This window comes from Natator depressus, chromosome 10 (genome assembly GCF_965152275.1).
Source record: "Natator depressus isolate rNatDep1 chromosome 10, rNatDep2.hap1, whole genome shotgun sequence".
NCBI classification, from domain to species: domain Eukaryota; kingdom Metazoa; phylum Chordata; order Testudines; family Cheloniidae; genus Natator; species Natator depressus.
This window is the reverse complement of record NC_134243.1, coordinates 76,092,200-76,113,806: the sequence shown is the minus strand read 5'-3', so window position 1 is coordinate 76,113,806 and position 21,607 is coordinate 76,092,200. Positions and strand designations below refer to the sequence as shown.

The following is a 21,607-nucleotide window of genomic DNA, read 5'->3' as shown; positions in this document are numbered from 1 at the left end:
TGTGTACCCTCTTTGCTCCTCTGTAATGTATAGAAAAGGTCAAGAGATTTCTGTGCATATGTTTTTACATCGTCTATCCTGGAAGACTCCAGGACAGCATCACAAGAGTGAAGACTGAAAAAGCGGAGAAGGAAAATTTTAACAGTTTAAAAGAACTGTTTGTATTAACACACATTTAATATCAATGGCCAGTCGATGTTTTGGAGAAATTCTTGTTAAATCTCTTTCAGTTAAAAATGTGAGAACTAACAGACATCCTCTGAAATCCCATCAAATTCTTTGGCAAACAAAGATGACCACACAGGACATTCCTGATATTGAAGGTTAAAAACCAAGCAGAAAAATTTGTCCATTGGAAAGAAAAAGGGGCACAAGGCCAACTTTAAAAAAAATTTGTTGGTTACTGAGATCTAACCACCATAATTTCTGCAAAAATTTGAGCCAGAACTTTGTGGCTTAGGCCCAAAGTTAATTTTTGGCTTTTTTAAAAAAAAAAAAAAAAACGACGACAAGTGTCATGTCCAAATGAGCTGGTGTCTCACCTTCTGGTCCCATATCACACAGCCATCACAAAGTCTAGCATCATTCACTTCTCTATCTGGCAGAGGAACTAGAAGTAGGTCAGGACCGAACTGCATGGACCAAGCTTCCCGGGGGAACCAGATTAGGAAGAGGGAGGAGTTGCAATACACAGTGCAGGTGCATTAATTCTGTGAGCAGTCAAGTCACAGTGGAATAATTTTTATGAAGAGCCAAAGGAACAAATGGATGTTTTGTGAATAGCTCAAAATCTTCACACACATCTTTCTGCCATTTCTTTCAATTGCTATAAGGAAGTTAAATCCTTTAGACAGTCCATTTGATGTGGTTTACTGCAAATCAGTCGTCATGTTGTTTTATTGTTGCCATTGTCACTTGTCCCCTTTAATGTTCTGATGAGTAGAACACGCAAGTCAGGGATGGCACAGACCTATTTAGGTCATCCTTTGCCAATGCAAGATTGTTCCCAACTCTGTATCTTTGTTATTCTCTTCACGTTTCTTTCATTAATTCCACAGACGATTCAATAGTTAACATAGTGATTATAGATGCTTTTAGCCTTAGCCAGTTGTCTTTGTCTGCTAGTTTTAAACAGGGTGGGGGTTATTTGCTCATTTTATTCTAGGACTTCATTTATTTAAAGGTTTATTCAACACCGTAGGCAAGAACATTCAATTCAAGTAGGGATATGGTCTTTTTTTACATCAGTAACTCAAAGATAACACATGATACAGACATCTGATGCATGACCTAAACTCTTTTAAAATGAGGGAGTTGAATTCACCCCTGGCACCAATGCCGTTAAGCCAAGGATGAATATGACCGCCCATGGGTGCCACCACCTCCCATGAATCCACTCTGCGGATGCAGGCCCTCATGGCCCCTTTCTGCAGCCTTTACTCACGTCGGCCTCGGTTTTGCCCAGCCTAGTCTAAACATGTCACTTAAGCACCTGTCTAAAGTTATGTGCGCTTTGTTGAATTGCGATAGACTGCTAAACAATCAGCACAGAGGCAGTCCCAAAGACAATGCTTATATGGCTCCATGGCTCTCTTGCTCAATCTCTCTTTTTTAAAAAATTGGTTTAGCAAATAACACCTAGTAGTTTAAAACAGTGTTCCTCACAGAGTGAGTATAAGCAGCACTAAGTGTTGAGCATCCTTTGTGTCCCCCCCCCCCCCCAAGCTAGACAACCATCAACTGTACTTCACCAAGTGGACACGGGGCTGGGGAGGATACGGCAAAAAGAAATGAGTTAAGAAGGTGACGTTTTGCTGCTGTTGTTCCCGGACAACTCAAGCCTGTTGACTTGGAAAGTTTTCCTAGCCTCCCATTGCATGGGACATGGAGATCAAACGGTGGGAGGAGAGGCAGCTTTTCCAAGTCAGCCAGGGGATTTCCCCTCTCATGGTGTGTGGGCATTGGAGCGGTGGGGAGGGGAAATGCAGGGGGAGGGGGGGCGGCGCACTATTCAAGTTTGAAGAGGGAGGTAGGCTTCACCTGCAATTCTAAGGTCTAGGGTGACCTCATCCAGAGCACTGAAAAGAACAATGGATTTGGAATTTTTCCCTTTAACAAGGCAGAGATGCCCTTAAACAGCTCTCTCAAAATCAGTGACTTTTTAAAAATTATTAAAAAGTCCCTTTATCCAGATGTTACTAAACCAAGCTGGGAGCTTGGGAAACGGAAGCTTCCCTGCAGATGGGATTCCCCTTTCAAACAAACAAACTAAACACAAGCTACAAACAGATCTCCAGGGCAGTCAGAGGGACAGAATTAAGTAGTCAGCCAATTGCTTCTGATTCATTATCGCTCCCCCCCACCACGTTTCACTTACCGCCAAAATGACTCGGTCTCGCTCGATGAGATCGGCTAGTTTGTGGAGGAGCCTCCCTCTGCTTAAGGCGTCCATTTGTCTCCATAGAGATCCTCTCTGGAATGCTGCTTTTGCGGCCTCTACTGCCTTATCTACATCGGGCTAAAGCAACCAAACACACACATGAAATATTCAGGTGAGAGAGAAATTGCATAGTGCTATGAACAGCTCCCAAGCAGGTTGCTTCCTATGCGGTGTCCTGCAGAGCCTGCCTACTGTAACATTGAATCATCTGCGAAGAGAGTCTGCTGTTTTGCTGCTGAACATGGAACCTAGCAAGATCTGACCTAAGCGGCTTCAGACTCTGGTAGGATTTGACCTTGCCGGATAGGAACCTAAATTCAAATTTTGCAGAGACAATCAGATCTTTCAGGGTAAGTTGTGAAGTTTATGGAATTGGACCAGGCTTCCCTGACAAGATAAAAATATATATATATATTCAAGCCCCTATATTTTCTTATCTACATACTTTGTTGGCAAGAGTGAGAAGTGTGCCCTGTCCTAGTGGGGAACAGGCAAGACTTTCATTGACAGCAAGACTGGGCCTGGTGCACTCACAAGCCAAATCTGGATGGATCAATATTTTTTAAAACAAAGAGGTGGGAAAGAGGATATATTCCGAGTATGGATATTATGATGGTTTTAGCCCAGGGAATAGTTACAGCTCACAGACCTCACTGGACAATCCCAGTTTTCCCTTGTAAATTAGTTTTCCCTTATAAATCCATAATCAAATGTGTCAATAACAGTTTTAATTCACAAAATTCACTTAGATCCTAGACAGCATTTTTCAGAAGAACCACATGTCCCCCTTTATGGGGGGCTACGAGTGTTTTTAGCTCAATGCTATGGCCCTAACCCTCAAATGATGACTTCAGTGGGGCTACGCTGATTTGCAATTTCCAGCCGGGGATAGGGACCCATGACGATAAATATGTTTGTTGTACCACTGGCTGCTATGTTTACTCACACAAGACGTTGCTGTGGATTACTCACATGAGTGAAGTGTCCCTACATGCACCTTATCTGGTCAAGATATGCCCCAGCAATTTTTCCCCTCTGAATGTACACTGATATTTTTCAAATAGGGTGCAATCTGGGCCTCGCTGAAACCAATGAGAGTTTTGCTGATGGCTTAAATGGAGACAGGATTTCACCCCAAGTGTATGTTTGATGGACACTGCTGCCCGTCTTTGGAAGGAATTCCGCCCTGTGCAAGATCTTCTAGAACACATCTTGTCTTCTTCTCCAGGATTATTCTAACTCTGTGAATCTACGCAATCCTCTAGTATGGGAGACAACAAGACAGACCTATCCCAGAACATATTGAACGCCAACAAACAAGAAATGACACCTTACTAAGGACAGACACTTTCAAGGGAGGAGTGGGTCACGGAAGAGTGCTACAGAAAAACACAACTGGTGATTAAAGTTACACCGGAAGGTTTATAGACAAACTACCAACAGCCATATCCCATTGTTACTTAATGTTCTTGGGCAAGCTGCCTCCTATATGCCTTTCCCCCCCCCGCCCCCCCCCCACCACCACCTCAGGGTAGTCCTGCAAGCAGTTCCCCCCCTTTTGTCCATTCACAGCCATTCTTGGGTCCTGTTGTATTAAATGAACAAGCATTCAAAATAAAGTTCTCCAGTCCCACCACACGTCCATCCATTTAACCCTTTGCTCCCAGGCCTCTCTTGCCTGTAGTCTCACCCCAAGCTTCTCTGCTGGAGCTTACTTGTTTCCAACAGCCTCTGATCTCCCTGGGCACCCTCCCTCTCTGTAGCTTCCTGAGGCTGGTTACAGGGGAATCAGAGTTCAGATGCGCCTCCTTAATAACTAGGGTGGGCTGTCCCCAGGCCTCTAGTTCTAAAGAGGCAAGCCACCCTGTTACAGACACACCTACTCATGCCAGGTCTGCAATGGGTTACATGGTATTTAATCAGCCTATTTGTACAAGCAGCTGAAAACAGAAACCCACCCTTGTCAGAAGGGCATTGGCTATGCTGCTGCCTGAGAGGTGGGAGGGATAGCTCAGTGGTTTGAGCATTGGCCTGCTAAACCCAGGCTTGTGAGTTCAATCCTTGAGGGGGCCATTTAGGGGGTTCTGGGGCAAAATTGGGGATTGGTCCTGCTTTAAGCAGGGGGTTGAACTAGATGACCTCCTGAGGTCCCTTCCAACCCTGATATTCTATGAAGCTAGTACATTTGGGCACCCCATTACCTTGGTCATGTCAGGCTATTTTTATCTCCACAGCTATGGTAGGTTTTGTGAGACTGATGTGTATGTGGGAGTCAGAGTGAATGCACACTGTAAGTGGGTGGATGCATTAACAGACAGTAGCAGGGCTCTGGAGTTACTGGCAAGCTCCTACCTTGAATTCACACAGGTTACATACAGGGCACAATTTGACAATCGGTTTAATCTGAATCAACTCATTTGGCACCTGCCAATCAGAGCAGAAACCAGTGTCAAACCTCCCCACTTCTAAGAAGTCCCCAATTTCATGCTGAAATTAGGATCTGCAAGCCACGCCTGAAAGAAATATTTTAATGGTAAATCAGGCAGGACACAAAACATAATGAAGGCGTCAGGTTTAAACACATTCCCTTTAAACGCTGTTGTGTTTATCGGGATATGGAAGACCCTTAGCACAGGTGCTGCACGAGGCAGCACTACGCCCATGCTGGCCAGGCCTGTGGGAAATGAAGTTACAAGGACTGCCCCTAGTTCTGAGAGTGCACAAATGGGATGGCAGGCATGCAGCACAAAGAGCCTTCCCACCAGCCTTGCATACTTGTGCAATGCACAGGCTTGTGCTCACCAAGCCCCAGGCACACCTGGGGCTTGATTCAACTCCTACTGATGTCAATGGGAATATTTCCATTGGTTTCAATGGGAGTGGAGTCAAGCTCCAAGAACTGGGAGCTCTGAAGCTTACTGGGATAGCAATCATGGGTGGTTTGTTCGCTCACCCAGTGCTCCAAGTCACATTATCTGTGGCGTGATGCTCCATGAGCTACCACTGGGCTAAGGCTTAAAGCCACAATCTAGACCCAAATGTGTATTTGCCTCATCCAGCAGAAAGGCACCAATGCACAAAATGAGAGAGAGATGGGGATAATTCAGTACAGAACCCTGGCTGCTTTAGGGTGACCAGACAGCAAGTGTGAAAAATCGGGATGGGGGTGGGGGGGTAATAGGAGCCTATATAAGAAAAAGACCCCAAAACTGGGACTGTCCATATAAAATGTGGACATCTGGTCACCCTAGGCTGCTTACACACTGCACTCACAAGTAGACAAGCTAATTGATCTGCAGTATATTACTGAACATTCAAACTGTTACTAAAATCGGGTTGTTTCTTTAAAACAGCAAACATCCCTTCTGAATACCATGACTACCTCCCTGCAAAGGACATCTGAGACTCAGGAGTGGAGTATTTATAAGGCTCAGTCCTGCCATGGCTAGTGTAGGAAGAAGGAACAGAGATGCTGCCTGGTACATCCTCCACAAAAGGAGACCTGCAAGCCAAAGCAGAAGTCCTAGGTGGTGGGATGGCCATTAGTGCTTCTGCGTGGGAGCATCATCTGTTGGGTAGCACTTTCAGGTGATTGCAAAATACTTGCTAGCCAGCTGGGATGCTAGATGTACTCCCTAATCTGCAGACCACATCCTCTTGGGCTCCTGAGAGCTACATAAAGATCTTGTTCATTTCCCTTTCATGGGACCATGATTGGGGAAAGGCCCCCCTTCCTGCACTAATTACCCTGTGTGCTAGCATCACAAAAAGAAGTGACTTAGCCCTCAGCTGCTTTGCAATTTTCCACTGAGATCATCATCAATCATCATCAACAATCCAGCCCTTTCCAGAAGTCACGCTAGGAGCAATCTTACAGAACACAGCATTACTATGGACCATGACTGTTCTCCAAAACTGGGCATGTGGGCGACTCTGTGGTTAGCTATGTTCATTCCTACTCGCTGTGCTCCCAGATACCATACATGGTTTGGTGTTTTGCATAGTCATTATGCATGCAAGCAGGAGAACTTCCCCAAAATACCTCAGTGGAAATGCCATACAATACAGGCACAACAAAACTCAGCTACCCCTCACATTAAGTGTCTGAGTTCAAACCAGCAAAGACCAGGAAATTCTTAGGTAAGGCTGAAATTCCATTCTTAATCCACCCTATGAAGACTAGGCACGAAAGGGGTCAGAACGGTGCATTACAGTACACAGATGTTGCAATCTGTAGACACAATACGTGACATAAGGACAGAGTCATAGCTGTCAAGGTGCCAAGGACAAAACATGGGACAAAAAGGAGGGACACACAAGACCTAACAATTCACAGAGTTTCAATCTGTGGGGGGAATTTATTTAGTATTGCACACACAAAACTACCTCAAGAGTGTTAGGGTTGCAAAATCAAATGCTAAAAGGTTAGGAAACGCTAGAATTAAAGATGCCTGTGAAACCTTAATTCAGCCCCCTTGTGTGTACGCGATTGTGATACAGTCTCTCATTACATGATCACAGACTACTTTCTCCACAGGACCCTTACGGCTCATCCCAGTCTAACCCTCTTCCCCCTCCCCCTCACCTCCTACTCAAACTCACAGGTCCAGCTCATCACCTGTGCATTAGAGTCAGGCTCCTTCCTCCTCCCCGCCAGGGCGCCAGCAGGTGGAACATTGAGTCCATTAGGAAGACGGTCCCCCAACTATTAGTTCCCAAGCCCAGTGCCACAGCAGCCCAGAGGAGCAATGGCAAAGAAAGTCCTGGTCAGCTCCAGGCTCTGTGAGGATAGCACACGTGCACTATGGTTAGTAGGTGAAGAGAGGGGGTAGAGCATGCCCAGTGCAGATGGAATCTCCAGGGAATTCTGGTAAGTCTCTACTGATCATGGGCAAACAGATGAATGTGTCTTTGAACACTTAAGTCAAATTTGGGCATCTCCACAGGAACGGGCATGTGCCTGTTGCTGAGACCAAGGTGACAACCCCTGCCAAATGTCAAGTCCCTGTTTCAAAGCATGGAGTCACCAGAGCTTCTCAATGAAGCAGTACGAAGAATTTTGTTAACATGGGCAAAAACAACATATTCTCCCTTCCACTCTCTCTCATAAATGGCTGAATCACCCCAAAAATATTCAGACTGAGACAGACATTCAGCATGGACTGTTTGGGCTGAAACTTTCAACTTTGGACAAAGTTACAAGCAACTAAAAACGGGGCAAGAGGGTAACAATGGGAAATGCTGGGTCACTTTAACTACAAGCAGCCCCACCAGCTCAGCCTGTAGTAAGTACCCGTCTATAACTGCTCCTCCTAATCTCAGTCCATCCCTAAAATACAAGGATGGGTGGCATGGATAGCAACAGACACCCTTAAAACAATCACAAGCACAGGAAAGGCCGACTCCTCTGGCCTGGCTGTGACGCATAAAGCCAGGGTATAGCATTGCAGGTTTTCCACTCCAGGGCGGAACTCAGCCATGTGCAGAAAGACAAAATAAAGCGAGGCACCCCTTGAGCACTCGACATTCACTCTTGCGCACAGGACTATGCCAACCACAGGGAAACAGAGAATATTTTCTGTGATCACACTGGAGGCAAACTGGGACAGATGGAGTATTTTACAGGGAACTGGTCTGCCAGGTCAGGATGGGTAACAGCCTGCAAACAGCACAATGACACAGCCTTAACATTAGTCAAATCAGTTATTCCCATGCCTGGTATCAGCCTGACAGACATGAACACTCAGCCCTTATTTGTAGGCCAAGGAAAACTCCAGCAGAGCATCACTGCCAGCTCCTCTTTCCCCACCCAGGATTTCCCTCTGACTGCAAGTAATTCCATTTTAATTTTGTAACTAAAGAAAAACAAAACCTTTGCTCCCAAGCGAACAACAAGTTGGCCACGTTTCAGCCCCACAGCCAACCGTCATCGCCAGATTATTAGTTGCCAAATTCCCATCCCTCATGCACAGCCTAAGCAAACAGGCATCTCAGGAGGGACTTACACAGAGGGTGAGGGGGATGGAATCCAGCCCCCACAATCTAGAGTCAGGGTGAACAGCAGCTTCTGTAGCGACAGCACCAGCGACTGCAGCCCCTACAAGAGTTTTAGCCACTGCAACTGCGTAGCTTCCGTCTCCTCAAGCCACCCCACTGAGAATGCTCCGGAGCCCAGTTCCACAGCGTTCTTCATTAACGAAGCCAAGTCTGCCCACATGAAACTTCCAGAGATCTAGAATGGGGGGGGGGGGGGGGTTACACTGGGGCTGTGTTCATCTCAGGGGGTTCAGTTTGCACAGGACTCTTTGGTTCCAGGCCATGTGGATTTGCAACCACTAACCTCAGAGTGTCATGTTTAGGTACTAACAGACCCAAAGTTGCAAAGCAAAGCTCAGGTGAATACACCCAGTTTGGCTTGTTTTGGACACCGAACACAAGTTTTTAAACTTACTCAGCCCCAACCCCAGCCTTGCCTGCTGCCCCCTTCCCCCCCCATACATACAGCAGGAGTGTCTGCATGTAGGATTTAGGGGATGCAAGGAGAGACTCTCTGGGTACAGCTAAAACACAATAAAAAACCCACAGCACTGCGTTTCAGAGCCTGGGGCAATGGATTCTAGCTGTGGAGCTGAAAATTGCAATGTAGACCCTCCCCCCACTTAGTAGGCCTCAGAGCCCAGGTTGCAGCTTGAGCCCAAAGGTCTACGTGCAATTTTCAGCCCCACAAGCCCAAGTCAGTTGACCTGGGCCAGCCATGGCCGTACTACAGGTCTTTTACACTGCAGTGTAGACATACCCTCTGTGACCAGAATATAGTGCATTTTCCCCCCTGTATAGAGATTAGCCTGCACACTGGATATCCACAGAAACTTCCAGACCTTCCACAGATTGATCCCTATAGGCCAGAGAGTCTCTCTCAGGAGAGCCCAGAGATGGAATTTTTCCAATGATAGTCCCATGAGCTAGAAGTTAAAATCTCTCCCTGGCACCCAGAAGAGAGCCGAGTAATGAGGGCTCTCTCTGTAGAAGAGACATGAGGTTGTCTTCTTTGTTTTGCTCAACAGGTTTCTTTAACAGAGGCATGAAAAGCAGGCCTGAAATACCCACGTAACGACTTTGTAATTACTCGAGGAGGCACTTAGCTATAGCGGAGCCATGGTTTCTGCCTAGTAAAACAAAGTTACCTCAGGATTAGCCTCAGCCCTCAGTTTATATGGTAATTATAATTAGATGCAATGATGTGCTATATAAAATTAGCCTACAATTACATGTAATTTCATGATATTATCTGGCCACTTTACAATTGCCTCCACTGCTGCATTGTCCATGGACAGGGCAAGTCTTCTGGACATCGCAGGCAGGAAGGCTTCTCCTTATTCCAAGGGGTTCCTCTCTCTGGATGTGGCTGCATTAAGCCAGTGACAAGCTTGCACCACTACCCAGCCTTGCCCTCTTCCCTCAGGCCGAGTCATAGACTCCACCCCATTGCCATATATAGCCAGGGTGGCCACCTGCCCAGGTTTTCCCAGGATCATTCCTTTTTTCTGGAGGTGGCTTTCTGGGAAATCTGGAAGGGTGCTGAGTATACTGTACCAGCACCCCGAGACATCCTGATTTTTCATACTGCAGAAGTGGCAACCCTGTTATAGCATTATGGTCCATGGGAACTTCATTGGGATGGGCAGGGGCATTCTTCTAACAAAGAACCTTTGACTCTTCAGTTTTCCTGTCCTAGAGCGGTGGTGTGTAGCTTGGCCACAGAGGTGAGGATACTCACTGTGCTTAAAACATTCCCCATCCCACTGCTGATAAAGAGGGGACGTCGTTCCACAACATGAGGGTGAGGCCCCACCACTAACAGTGACAGGAGAGCCTTCCAGTCATCAGATGGAAAAAGGCAAGTTCTTGGACCTGTCCTTCCCCCTACAGCACCTCCACAAGGCCCATGTTTGTGAAGAGAAGGCAGCCCTACTAGCGTCACTGACTCCAATCAGAGGTTTGTGTGCACAAGCAGGGCCAGATTAAGGTTATGAGCAACCTAAATCTAATGGGAGGGAAAGGCCTAAGTATGAATGACATATTGCAAAAGAAATTATGAAGGCATCCAACATTTCTCTACATACATATTGACATTTATTTATGTAACATTAAATAGTTTATTCTACTCCCTTGACACTCCATTCTTCAAACAGATACTTCTGAGTAGGAGGTAGCACAGGGGATGCTATGCAGTCCTTCTCTTAGGCCTCCTTCCTCCTAGCTAGTGGGATGCTCGTCTGTATGAGGGTGAACACTGCAACACTCCCCATCCTGCTCACCTCTTTCAACCTGGTGCTTCAACCCTCAGCTCTCCACATGGCACTGTGCAAAGCCAAGCCCTGCAGGTGTTTTCCCCAAGCTATGGCCTCTACACCACAGACCCCGTCTCCCTCTGACTGCACTCTGGGAGGCAGCCAGCTTTTGTTATGTAAAAGAAAACCACTCAGGTGTAAAATCCACTGAAGTAGAGCAAGTAGCAGTGGGAAAATTACATGGGGGTGGCATAATTTTAGGCTGTCTTGCTCGGAAAGCAGCCTCCCAGTGTTGCACTGGCTGAGGACAATGAATTACCATTTTCACATTGAACCCAAATATTTGTGGGGTGATATCCAGCTTGTGTAGTTAATCTCCAGTGATTCACCACATCAGGCCATTCTGTCACCAAGCTTTTCCTCAATTAGAATCATGGGACTGGAAGGGACCTCAAGAGGTGGTCTAGTCCAGTCCCCTGCGCTCATGGAAGGGCTAAGCATTATCTATTCTAGAATGTGTGATCAGCAGCTCTGATATGAGGTTTCCTAGGCATGAGTTCTACGGTTTGCATTTATTTGTTTTAAGCTTTCTGTAAGAAAAAGGTAACAGCTAGAAGGGACACCGATCTTTAGATGGTTGCCCTGTCATAATATTTATCACTTCTGTACTGTGTTGGCTCTTCAAAAACCACGGTACAAACATTAAACAATCTAAAGCCTTTCAGCTTTTGAATCACTAGGAGTTGACAAAACAGAGATATTCCCTGTTGTGTTCTCTGCCCCCCTGAACAAAAAGACTTCACTGAAAAATTAGTCTCTTAAAAGAACCATTGAGGCTCTTTCAAAAGAACAGTCCAACCAAGGCTGCTGCAGGGACACCCTTGTAACATCAGGTCTGGTGTTCCTGTTTCATTTGTGTAAATCAAGCAGATCTTGCTTATTTTTTTCCCTTAAGTGTTCCAAGTTTAGGGGAGGAAAGTGAATGAGATTCTGTTTGTACCAGGTGTGAAAAAGCAGAAGGAACCAAAAATCTAGTCTTGTGCAAAAATCCCTGAAGTCAATACAGCTACACAGGTGTGATGGTCAGCAGGAACTGGCCTGTGTTCTCATTCCCTTCTCGAATCACATCCCATGCTTACCCAATTTCCCCTTGGGAAAGAAGTTCGTTTGAATTGGGGCAGAAAAATGAGGACTAACTTCAAGTTTATTTAGCTTTAAGGTTTTGGAATGAAACTCAAAAGAAATCAAATGTGAGCTACTTTTATTATGGATTGAACTTCTAGAGAACTAGCAAATGGACAGAACCTGCCTTTAGCCTATTCAGCCAGTCTTTCTATCATACATTGCTAAGAAGTGGATTTAAAATCCTTGAGGGAGTTGGGAGGGAGAAACCTACAACATTGTGTGTTGAGCTTCCTCCAGTAATTTTTCAACCCCTTAAATGTACAAAGATGCATTGGCATGTGGAACTAGGCTGAGCATAAGGAAAGAACTTGGTTGCCTGTGCAATACAGAAAAATACATCAAAGAAAAAAATTGGATTTCTTTGATTTTTAGTACAGTTCAATACAGTATTGAACACAGTGCATCATAAATCTGAAGCCCCACAAGGGAAGGTTCTGTAAAAGTTAGAGGACTGGTATCCAGAATGGAATGTTTTGTTTCTCCTACAAATGTGTGGGAATTTGTTCCCTATACACAGCAGGGGCAGTAGTTCTGGTGGGAGCTGGATAGAGTGCGTGCAGGTTCTGTGCAAGCTTCCCACCCTACCGCTCTCATACAGTCTCTTCCCCTGGCTATCCCCTTGCCCTGCGGCCCCCCCCCCCCCCACAGCACTCACCAGCTGTCCAGAAATGGGACAGAGCATACATAGAAGAGGACATTGACGAGCACTAGGACCCAGCGTCTGGAGCTGCCTGCCAGCCTCAGTGGAGGAGAGGGACAGAGGGAGCCTCTTTCCTCCCTGTCAGCTAAGAGGAGCTCTGGAGAAATCAGGGGTGGTATACAATGCCTGCTCAAACTACACCCATGGCTGGTATGGGTTCCCGTGGTAACCCGATTTTTAGTGTCCGGTCACCAGTGTTAACCAGATCCCTGGCAGTGTGTTCCTGCAGCATGGGGAGATGCAGCAGGCTGAGCTCCTTCCAAGCCACAGGTGGCAAGCTCGCTCCCCCCACCTGGCCATGCCCCCTGCCTGACCAGTAGGGCCTAAAAAAAATAAGAGGGTCTAAGGCTATACCCTTATTAGCCAAATGGTTAATCCAGCCCTATGCACAAGGCATGGACTATGGAGTGCTTGATGCTAAAGCCAATATAAAATATTGAGCACTCCCACTCATCCTTTGGTTTGACTGATCGTCACCTATTAATGGGACTAATGCACATCCACAGAGAAGGGACCAGAATCCAAGGTGGTTTGTTTTTAAAAACTTCCCCTAAAAGGGTCTTTAAAAATAAATGTGCATTCCTTCTTTGGTCACAATCTCTGTCCCCAACCCTGCAAAGGCTTCATTTTACACATGTGAGTAAACCCACTGAAATCACTGAGCCTGTTCACGTGCATAAAGCTAAGCAGGCAAGTAAGCATTTGCAAGCTGGGGGGGGGGGCGGGCTGAATTACATCAAATAAGTGACCAAAAAAGGGCTGCAATGGGGCAGTAGGTGTTTGATCAATCACTTCCTTCTAAACAATACTTGGTATCACTCCTAGGATTTGGTTCAATCGGTACAGTAATCACCATCCTTAGCAAAGAAGCAACTCATGATTCTAGCAGAGTGGGACATAACTGATTCTCTCTAATGCATTTGAATGAGCATGCCACAATGGTTAGCTACCACAGGCTTTAAACCTACAGGTGGGCCAGCCACATTTTGTAGCAAAAACGAACCCAGGATGCTTTCCTGACTTGTAACCCAGAGAAACTTACCTTATCACCTTCCTCTACATCACAGATTTTCTCAACCGTTGAGGGATTATATGTGGGAAACGTCTTTCCACTCATGGATTCGTGCCATTCGTTGTTAATAAATATCTAACAGGGGTCAAAAAGAAAAAAAAATAGCAAACATACATGTACCATGTGGAGGCTCAAATATCTCTATGGGCCTGATCCTGCAAGGAGTGGAGAACCCACTGAAGCCAAAGGGAGTCAAGAACATTTAGCAGCTTTGCAGGATTAGGCCCTAAGGTTTCCATTTTTAATTGCAGTCAAACAAACCAAACCAAGGGAAGTACACATACATAAAGGTCCAGTGAAGGCAGTTTTGATGGACCAAAGAATGCAGGATCAGGTCTGCGCAGTGTAATTCATGTGATTTAGACTTGTGAAATAGCCAGGATTTATTCCATCCCATCTCCTTGGGTCTGGCAAGCAAACACCAAGAGAAAGCTACATATTTCAAGCACAAACATTATAGATGTTGGGTATATGCTGCTAATGTTGCTTATTTTGGGCTACTCATGAGTGGTTTCTCCATTAGCATTTTCCACCAGTGAATGTGCGGTATGGACCCAATTTTGCAATGTTACCTCACCCAAGGAGTCCTTATTCACACACGCCCCTAACACTTTGCCAGTCTTTTGTCAATATCAGTTGGAAAAGTTGTGTCTATGGCAGTTTATTCTTATATGCAAATTAAAAAAAACAAAAAAACACACACCACCAAAAAAACCAGACCAACCCATAAGCCTTTCTATAGCAAGGACAAAAAGAGTCCCAATGTTGTGTAACTAAAAATGCATTCAAATACTTTTAAAATGATTAAAATTTTGATATTTAGTATGAACTGTGCATAGACACCAGTATAGAATTGATTCAACAAGCATCTGCACTATTCTGACGATACTTTTTTGTTCAAATAAAATAATTTACTGTCTTGCAAAGATTAACCAGGGCTCATTATCTAAAGACTGTTTGATCTCATTTTATTTACAAGGAATCATTAATAAAAGTGTCTCCCCTTTCCAATGCAATGCACAAGTCTATTGGCACATCAGCTCATGCTAGAGTTCTGTCCCACAGAAAAGAAAAACCAAAAACCCAACCAATCCTGCAGTCTTTGCACACTCAAAACTCCCATTGAATTGGATCGCAGAGATTTCTTTTCTTGCCCGTTTCAAAGCATAATTACTCCTTAACATTAGTATTGAAAATAAATAAATATTATTCCCTGAATACTTCTGCAAAGTGTGTGCAGCACATATTGGAGGAAGCTGCCTCTATGTGAACGCGTCTGAAAGTTGATTTTTAGATCCACCTATCCTGGATGATTTTCCACTTTTTGGGGGGCAGATGTGGGGGGGCAGAGGTGTCACGATTACCACACTCAGTGTGACAAGACACCGAAATGAAGTTTTGGAAGGGAACTCACCGCACGGGAAGTTTTAAGTAGCCTGGAGCTCACAAATTACAATCCAGCACTTTGGATGCAAACATTTTTAAATGGTACGAGTGAGCAGGTTTATGGAAGACAATGGCAAATTTGGGTCTAAAACGGGGAACATTTCACTGCAAACTTGAGAGATACAGGGAGGGGAGCCCATGAAACTACAATGGAATGTTTACAGCTACTAATGAATGGGGCACCATTTTCCTGCATCTATGTGTTAGCATTAATTATGGATCAGGGAGCTGGAGATGAAATCACTCCAGCGAATGGCGGACGCAAAGTGACTGACAGACTCGCCAAGATTCTTTTCACCGTCATACAACTAAGCTTGGTTCTTCCATAAGAAGTCACTCTGAGCGTATGACATGGATCATCACCACACTCGCTTTCATCTTTATCTCTAGAGACATTATGGAAAGATCATTTGTGAGCGATCATTGCTTCATAAAAACATCATGCTGATCAATACAAGACTTGGTCTTAAAACCATTTCCCCAATTCAGTAGCTAGTAGAATTGAAAAGAAGATTCTCACTTTACAGAAGGATGAGTGCTGGTGGGAGACAGCTGCAAACATCTGGGAGAAGTCAATAGAGTTTGCAGAATCCCCCCATAGATGTGTATTTATCATCATTCTAAGCTTAATATTGCCCACAATTTTCCTCATCAGATGATGTGTTCTGAGCATCAAACCAGAAGCAGAACTTATACTCTAATTAATAACATTTTCCACTTTTGAGACAGTCTCTTGGATTGTCTAGACATCTCTAGGGGTCCTATTCTCCACACCCATCTCACATGCAACCGCCAGTGAAGTTAATAAAAGTCTGTCCAAAGTAACATTACGCCATTCTGAAATCAGCAACAGAAGGTGCAAGTCCCAGGTTAGCAGAAAGCTCAGCTTTTAAAAAGTAATGTAGGGAAAACTGGTTTAAGAAGACGGCTTATCTGCTGACGAATTATTAATAAATGGCTAATCACATTTGGATCCAGGTACACACCGAAGGAACAACTTTCAACTTGAGAAATTAATGCAGTTCAGCTTTATTTGTCCTCTCGCAGCTGGGAGACAAATTATAATGATCTCTTTTATATAATGTAAGCAGCATGAATTATTTTATATTAACTAAAACATTCTAAACCCCACTAGCCTGTTTAGTCCAGTCACATAGTTGAAATTAGCAAAGTAAAGGTCATACGTCAATAGGACAGCATAAACCTGAGGAGTCCCTCCACTACAGGAAACAGTGCTGTAGGATACTGGTGAAAACAACATAGGGGTTTAACTACCACAATGTGACAATTCCTAAAAAAGGATGTTGAGGTCTGCAATGACTCTCAACTCTATGCCTTAGAAACCAGCAATGAGCAGATGTCTTGGATATCAAGAACAAAGTAGGAAAACCAGGAGTCTAACAAGGGCTTTGGAAGTTTTACATTTCAGTGGCTTGGGATAACCAAGGTGCTTTAAAGGTTTCAGAGCAGCCGCCGTGTTAGTCTGTATTCGCAAAAAGAAAAGGAGTACTAGTGGCACGTTAGAGACTAACCCAATTTATTTGAGCATAAGCTTTCGTGAGCTACAGCTCACTTCATCGGAAAGCTTATGCTCAAATTAATTGGGTTAGTCTCTAAGGTGCCACTAGTACTCCTTTTCTTTGTGTGTTTTAAAGGGAAGCTCTATTGATCGCATAAGAGCGGACTGGACTTTTGGTTGTGTGTTTTTACACTGAAGCCCTGACTTTAGCAAGGATACCAGGAGCTTTCCCCCCCCCCCCCCCCAAGTGTAAAATCAGACATTTTGAGAGGGGTACGATCAGCGCAACCAGCAATTTTGGGTCTGATCCTAAAAGTTGCTGAGCACCCTTCACTCCTAGTGCCTCTGGCAGAAACTGAGGGCCCTCTGAACTTTGCAACATTGATTCCCGATTCCCTTTCCTATACTATAAATATAGGGTCTGATCCTGCCATCAATGAAGCCACTGCAAAACCCCCAGTATCCACAATGGGAACAGGACTGAATCCACAGAAAAAAAAAAAACCCACCCTGTTTTTTAATAGGAATTTTTTTAGTCCTCCTAGCAGCTTCACTCTATCCAGATGTGACTTCAATGAAAACTGCTGAGCCCTCCGAGTTCCCAAGAAGTGCTCCATATCTTGGAGGACTGGCTCTCGTATGCCCAGTGTACTAATTTGGGAATATGGCCTCACCCTGTTAGTGACCCAGGATGGCACATTAGGTCCATACTCAGTACAAAAACCATTTTCTTCTTCGATAGCAAAATCCCAGAGAACAGGGTGACTACGCAGTACAAATTCAGGAATACACAGATGCAACTTCATTTGGGGCTGAAGTGAGTCTAATGTGCAGAAGAGGAAAACTATAACTTCAATCTGGGGCAGAAATTGCTAAATCATAAACTTTGGGAGGGGGAAACACCCCCAAAAGTCAATTTCACTTGATTTCCTGCAGTTGACATGTCTGCCTGAGGCAGGAGACGTCCAGTGACATCTTTTTGTACCCCTCCTAGAACATACACCTTTCTCCACTTGCTACAAATACCACAATAAACTTCCAGTCTGTTAAAATACAAGAGCACAGACCGAGGTTGTGGAATATCAAGCTAAAAAAAAAAAAAAAAAAAAAGGAATTAAACAGAACACTGCATGATCGATAAGGATTTAACTGAACCTCTGAATCACAGCAGACAGGGGGGAAAATCTGCTGTTAATTAAAAAGTACTAGACAGATATATCCTGCAACAATGGGAAGTGCAACACTTCTCTGTAGGAGCAGGGCTCCAAACACAGAAGAATTATAACAAAGAAGGGAAAGTTTTTGCAAACTCAGGTTTTGAGGAGGAAATGACCTAATTTTCCCCATTTACTCTTTAATCTTATTGTTGACAATGAAGAGGTGCACAACAATAAGTTTCCTGCCTGAGAGGTCAGACCCTGCGTTCCTGCAGCACCCAAAAAGATCTCCCCTGGAATTCAATATGGATTGAGGGCATGCAGGATCAGGGCCCAGTGCATTCTGCGCTGGAGCTGTATGGTTTTAAAGTCAGCTTATATTGATCTGGACATTTAGATTTTTTTGGTTTCAATCCCTGCTGGCTCCTGACCAGATTGGTCAGGACCTATGGACTGGTTCCCACCAGGCACCCTGAATCCTGGCTAGAATAAAGGCAGAGAGTCTCCCGCGGGGTGGTTGTTCATTTCCCCACCCAGCTGGATCTAAGCGGAGTCCCTCCTTTCAGAGCGGGGTCCCCTTTGCCGGGGCGCCCCGCGCCCGGGCAGACTGGGGGAGCTCCTGCCCGGCCATGCGCACCGGGCGGCGCGGGTCTCGGGCGGCAGGTGCGCGGCGCTGGCTCACCTTGGTGTGCTGGATCTCCAGGTTCTTCACGGGCCGAGGCAGCGCCGGCAGCTTCTTGTCCGGCTGCCCGTTCTCCACCGTGCCGTTCACCGCAGCCATCGCCGGAGGGAGGGGAGAGGACAGACCGAGCGCCGCGCTCCGGCCGCCCCACCGCCAACCCTGCCTCTGCGGCTGACAGCCGGGCGGCGCGGCCTTTAAGGGCTCCCGGCCGGCGAGCGCCCATAGGCTCCGCGCGCCGCCCGCGCCACGCCCCCTCCATCCCCGGGCACCGCGCGGCGGCGGCGGCGGCGGCGGGGCAGGTACCGCGGCCCCCGGGGGCTCGGCCCCGCTCTGCCCGCGCCCGCTCCCCGTCCCCGCAGCCCGGGGCGCTGCTGAGCCCGCGCCTGCAGCAGCAGCTGGCCCAAGCTGTGGCCCTAGGAATGAGGGCAGGGCTCAAACAATGAGGGTGATTGTAAGGGTCTCCTTGAGCGGGGGTGTAATGGGGGGGGCTGCTTTTAAAGGGTCCTCTGGGGAGGTCAGCTGCATTGCCACAGCCGCTGGTGCTTCCCTGTGAGATATAAGCGGGGGGAGGATGTGATAGCAAATTAACCTACTAACAAAATTGCATGGGTCCAAGAGCAAGCCTGGAACATGCAGCCCATTGGCTAGGCATGGAGCCCATCAGCTAGGTCTCTCTGGTCTTTTCAGGGCAACCAGAGACCAACCGCGTCCCCCCCCCACCCCCTTTTAAAAGTTTACCCACTGACTTTGGCCCACGGCCGGCTTCCACTTTGCTCGGGTGCTGCAGGGTAGGCGAAGAGCTTTGGCAACCTTGAGAACAGTTACACTCATCCCAACAAAAGGAAGAGCTCAGTGGATTGAGCATTGGCCTAGTTAAACCCAGGATCGTGAGCTCAATCCTGGAGGGGGCCATTTAGGGATCTGGGGCAAAAAGAAGAAAAAAAAGGTCCTGCTTTGAGCAGGGGGTTGGACTAGGTGCGCTCCTGAGGTCCCTGCCAACCCTGATATTCTATGAACCTTAGCACTTGGCATACATATCCCATCCTCAGCACAGCCATCCCTCCCCCAAGGTCTGAGATGCTTTAAGACTCGTCTCTAAAGAGATGCCTGGAAGCGTATTGACTTGGGCATTTTGGCTCAGGGGAGGGCAGGCAGAGAGTTCTGGAGAATGCCCTGTTGGCAGCTCCTATTTCAAACCCTGAAGATCCAGTTTGGGCACCTCCAGGACTGCACCGCCCAGGGAGGACGTCTCTCCAGGATGTATATCACAAGTCATTCATGCCTTTAAGTCAAAACTAAAATCTTAAACACAAGGGTGTGTGTCACAAGGGTGGGGGCCCCTCACCGCTCTATTCCTTGCTACAAACAGCCCTCATGCAGGCTACTAGCAAGGGGAGGGATAGCTCAGTGGTTTGAGCATTGGCCTGCTAAATCCAGGGTTGTGAGTTCAATCCTTGAAGGGGCCATTTAGGGATCAGGGGCAAAAAGTGGGGATTGGTCCTGCTTCAAGCAGGGAGTTGGACTAGATGGCCTCCTGAGGTCTCTTCCAACCCTGATATTCTAGGATTCTATGAAGTTGCTATATAAGCTTTCTCTCCACCATATGCTTTTGTCTTCTCCTTAGGCACAGGGCAAGAGATCTCACTTTCCTGGCCTTCCCCCCTCCTCCCTGTCCTCACCGGACCAGCTGAATCACATTGTTAATGGGTTAATCATCCAGTCCTTTACCAATTATCTCCTCAATTTGGCCTATGGAAGGTCACTTGCCAAGAGCAATGAGTCAGCCTCAGGATACTCACAGTCACACCTCCCAAAGCCAAGCAGCAGCCTGTTCACACCCTGGAGAACTGACTGATACATACTCATGATGAGTAGCTCCACCTAGCATGAGCTGCCACAATCTCTACTAGCCCCAGTTTCCCAGACTAGCCCCACATGTGAAACTCTGACCCTGTTCGCATTGCAGTCCTCTACTCTCAGGGTGATCTCAGCAGCAATGTCCATATCCCACAGAAAAGGCTGCATCCTCCTCATTAGATGTATGGGGAATTGCACTATATCCCTGTCTCCCGGCTCACTCCCCCCCTTTGGATCTTTCTCCTGACCTCAACTTCATGCCTTCCTCTATGCTGCCTTTGTTTGGAAACACCGCACTTCCCCGGTGCACCAAACCACCTCCCTTTCCTCGTGCAACCCTCCTCCCCCCAACCTTCACACTCACATCTTCTGCAAACCAAAAATCTTCCCAAGAGTATTCTAAAAAGAGACAGAAAAAGAAGAAGTAAACAAAAACTCCAGACTAATATGATACCTGGATTCCCCAAGTCCCATGTGCGTCTACTGTATTATCTGGGTCTGACTTCAAGCCCAAGCCTGTCTTAGTTGAGACAATGGCAGTTTTGCTGTATTGACTTGAAAGGAAACAGAACCGGGTCCTTCAGCTATAACTCCCTTTGGGAGGTGATCAGCCATTATGTGTGTGCCTCACACCTAGGGCAACCTATCAATAACATTATATAAGTTAAACATCGGGAGAAGTCCTTTCCTTTAAAGAGCTGTAAGAGACTCAGAACATGTCCAGAGAGTCAGATTTAGGGCTGAATCCTGCAAACGCTTACCCAGTTGCTTAACTTTACTCACTATAAGTAAAGTTAGGCATGTGTGTAAGTCTTTGCAGGACTTAATGAATACTGAGGGCAAGTCAGTACATGTGTATGTACATATAGACACACACACTCAGTAAATTCTCCTTGTAGAGTATTTCACATATAAAAACGAAACTCCACCATGCTTATTTTTGTCCGATATAAAATAAATGTTCCATACAACATATTAAGATGAGTCAGGACACCAGAATTACCCTACAAAATGTTTTATGGTGTCTCGAATCTCCAGGAGAAGTCAGGATTTTGCTTTTATATCTTGGCCAAAAGAATAGCACCACCAGTGGTGGTAGGCCTCATAACATCATGCCAGTCTAATGGTTCATACTGATTTAGAAGAGAAAGCACGACAGCATGAATCATAAGCATGACTTCCTGTATTCTCTTTGAGATCTTCCATCCAGGTAATAACCCAGTCGGATACTGCTTGACTTGGCTTGTGAAAGCTGATA

General features: G+C 46.1%; 1 protein-coding gene across 1 annotated transcript in view; it reads right to left on the bottom strand.

Annotated features, from left to right (window-relative positions):
* ALDH1A3 (aldehyde dehydrogenase 1 family member A3) overlaps positions 1-18,696 on the bottom strand; it is a 48,767-nt gene extending 30,071 nt beyond the window's left edge. Inside the window, exons 1-3 of the mRNA XM_074966548.1 lie at positions 18,493-18,696; positions 13,659-13,763; positions 2,378-2,518 (exon numbers count right to left, since the gene is read on the bottom strand). Of these exons, the coding sequence (XP_074822649.1) occupies positions 2,378-2,518; positions 13,659-13,763; positions 18,493-18,591 (345 nt within the window). The 5' untranslated portion in view covers positions 18,592-18,696. The remainder of the gene's footprint in view (positions 1-2,377; positions 2,519-13,658; positions 13,764-18,492) is intronic.
* Between the last annotated feature and the right edge of the window lie 2,911 nt (positions 18,697-21,607).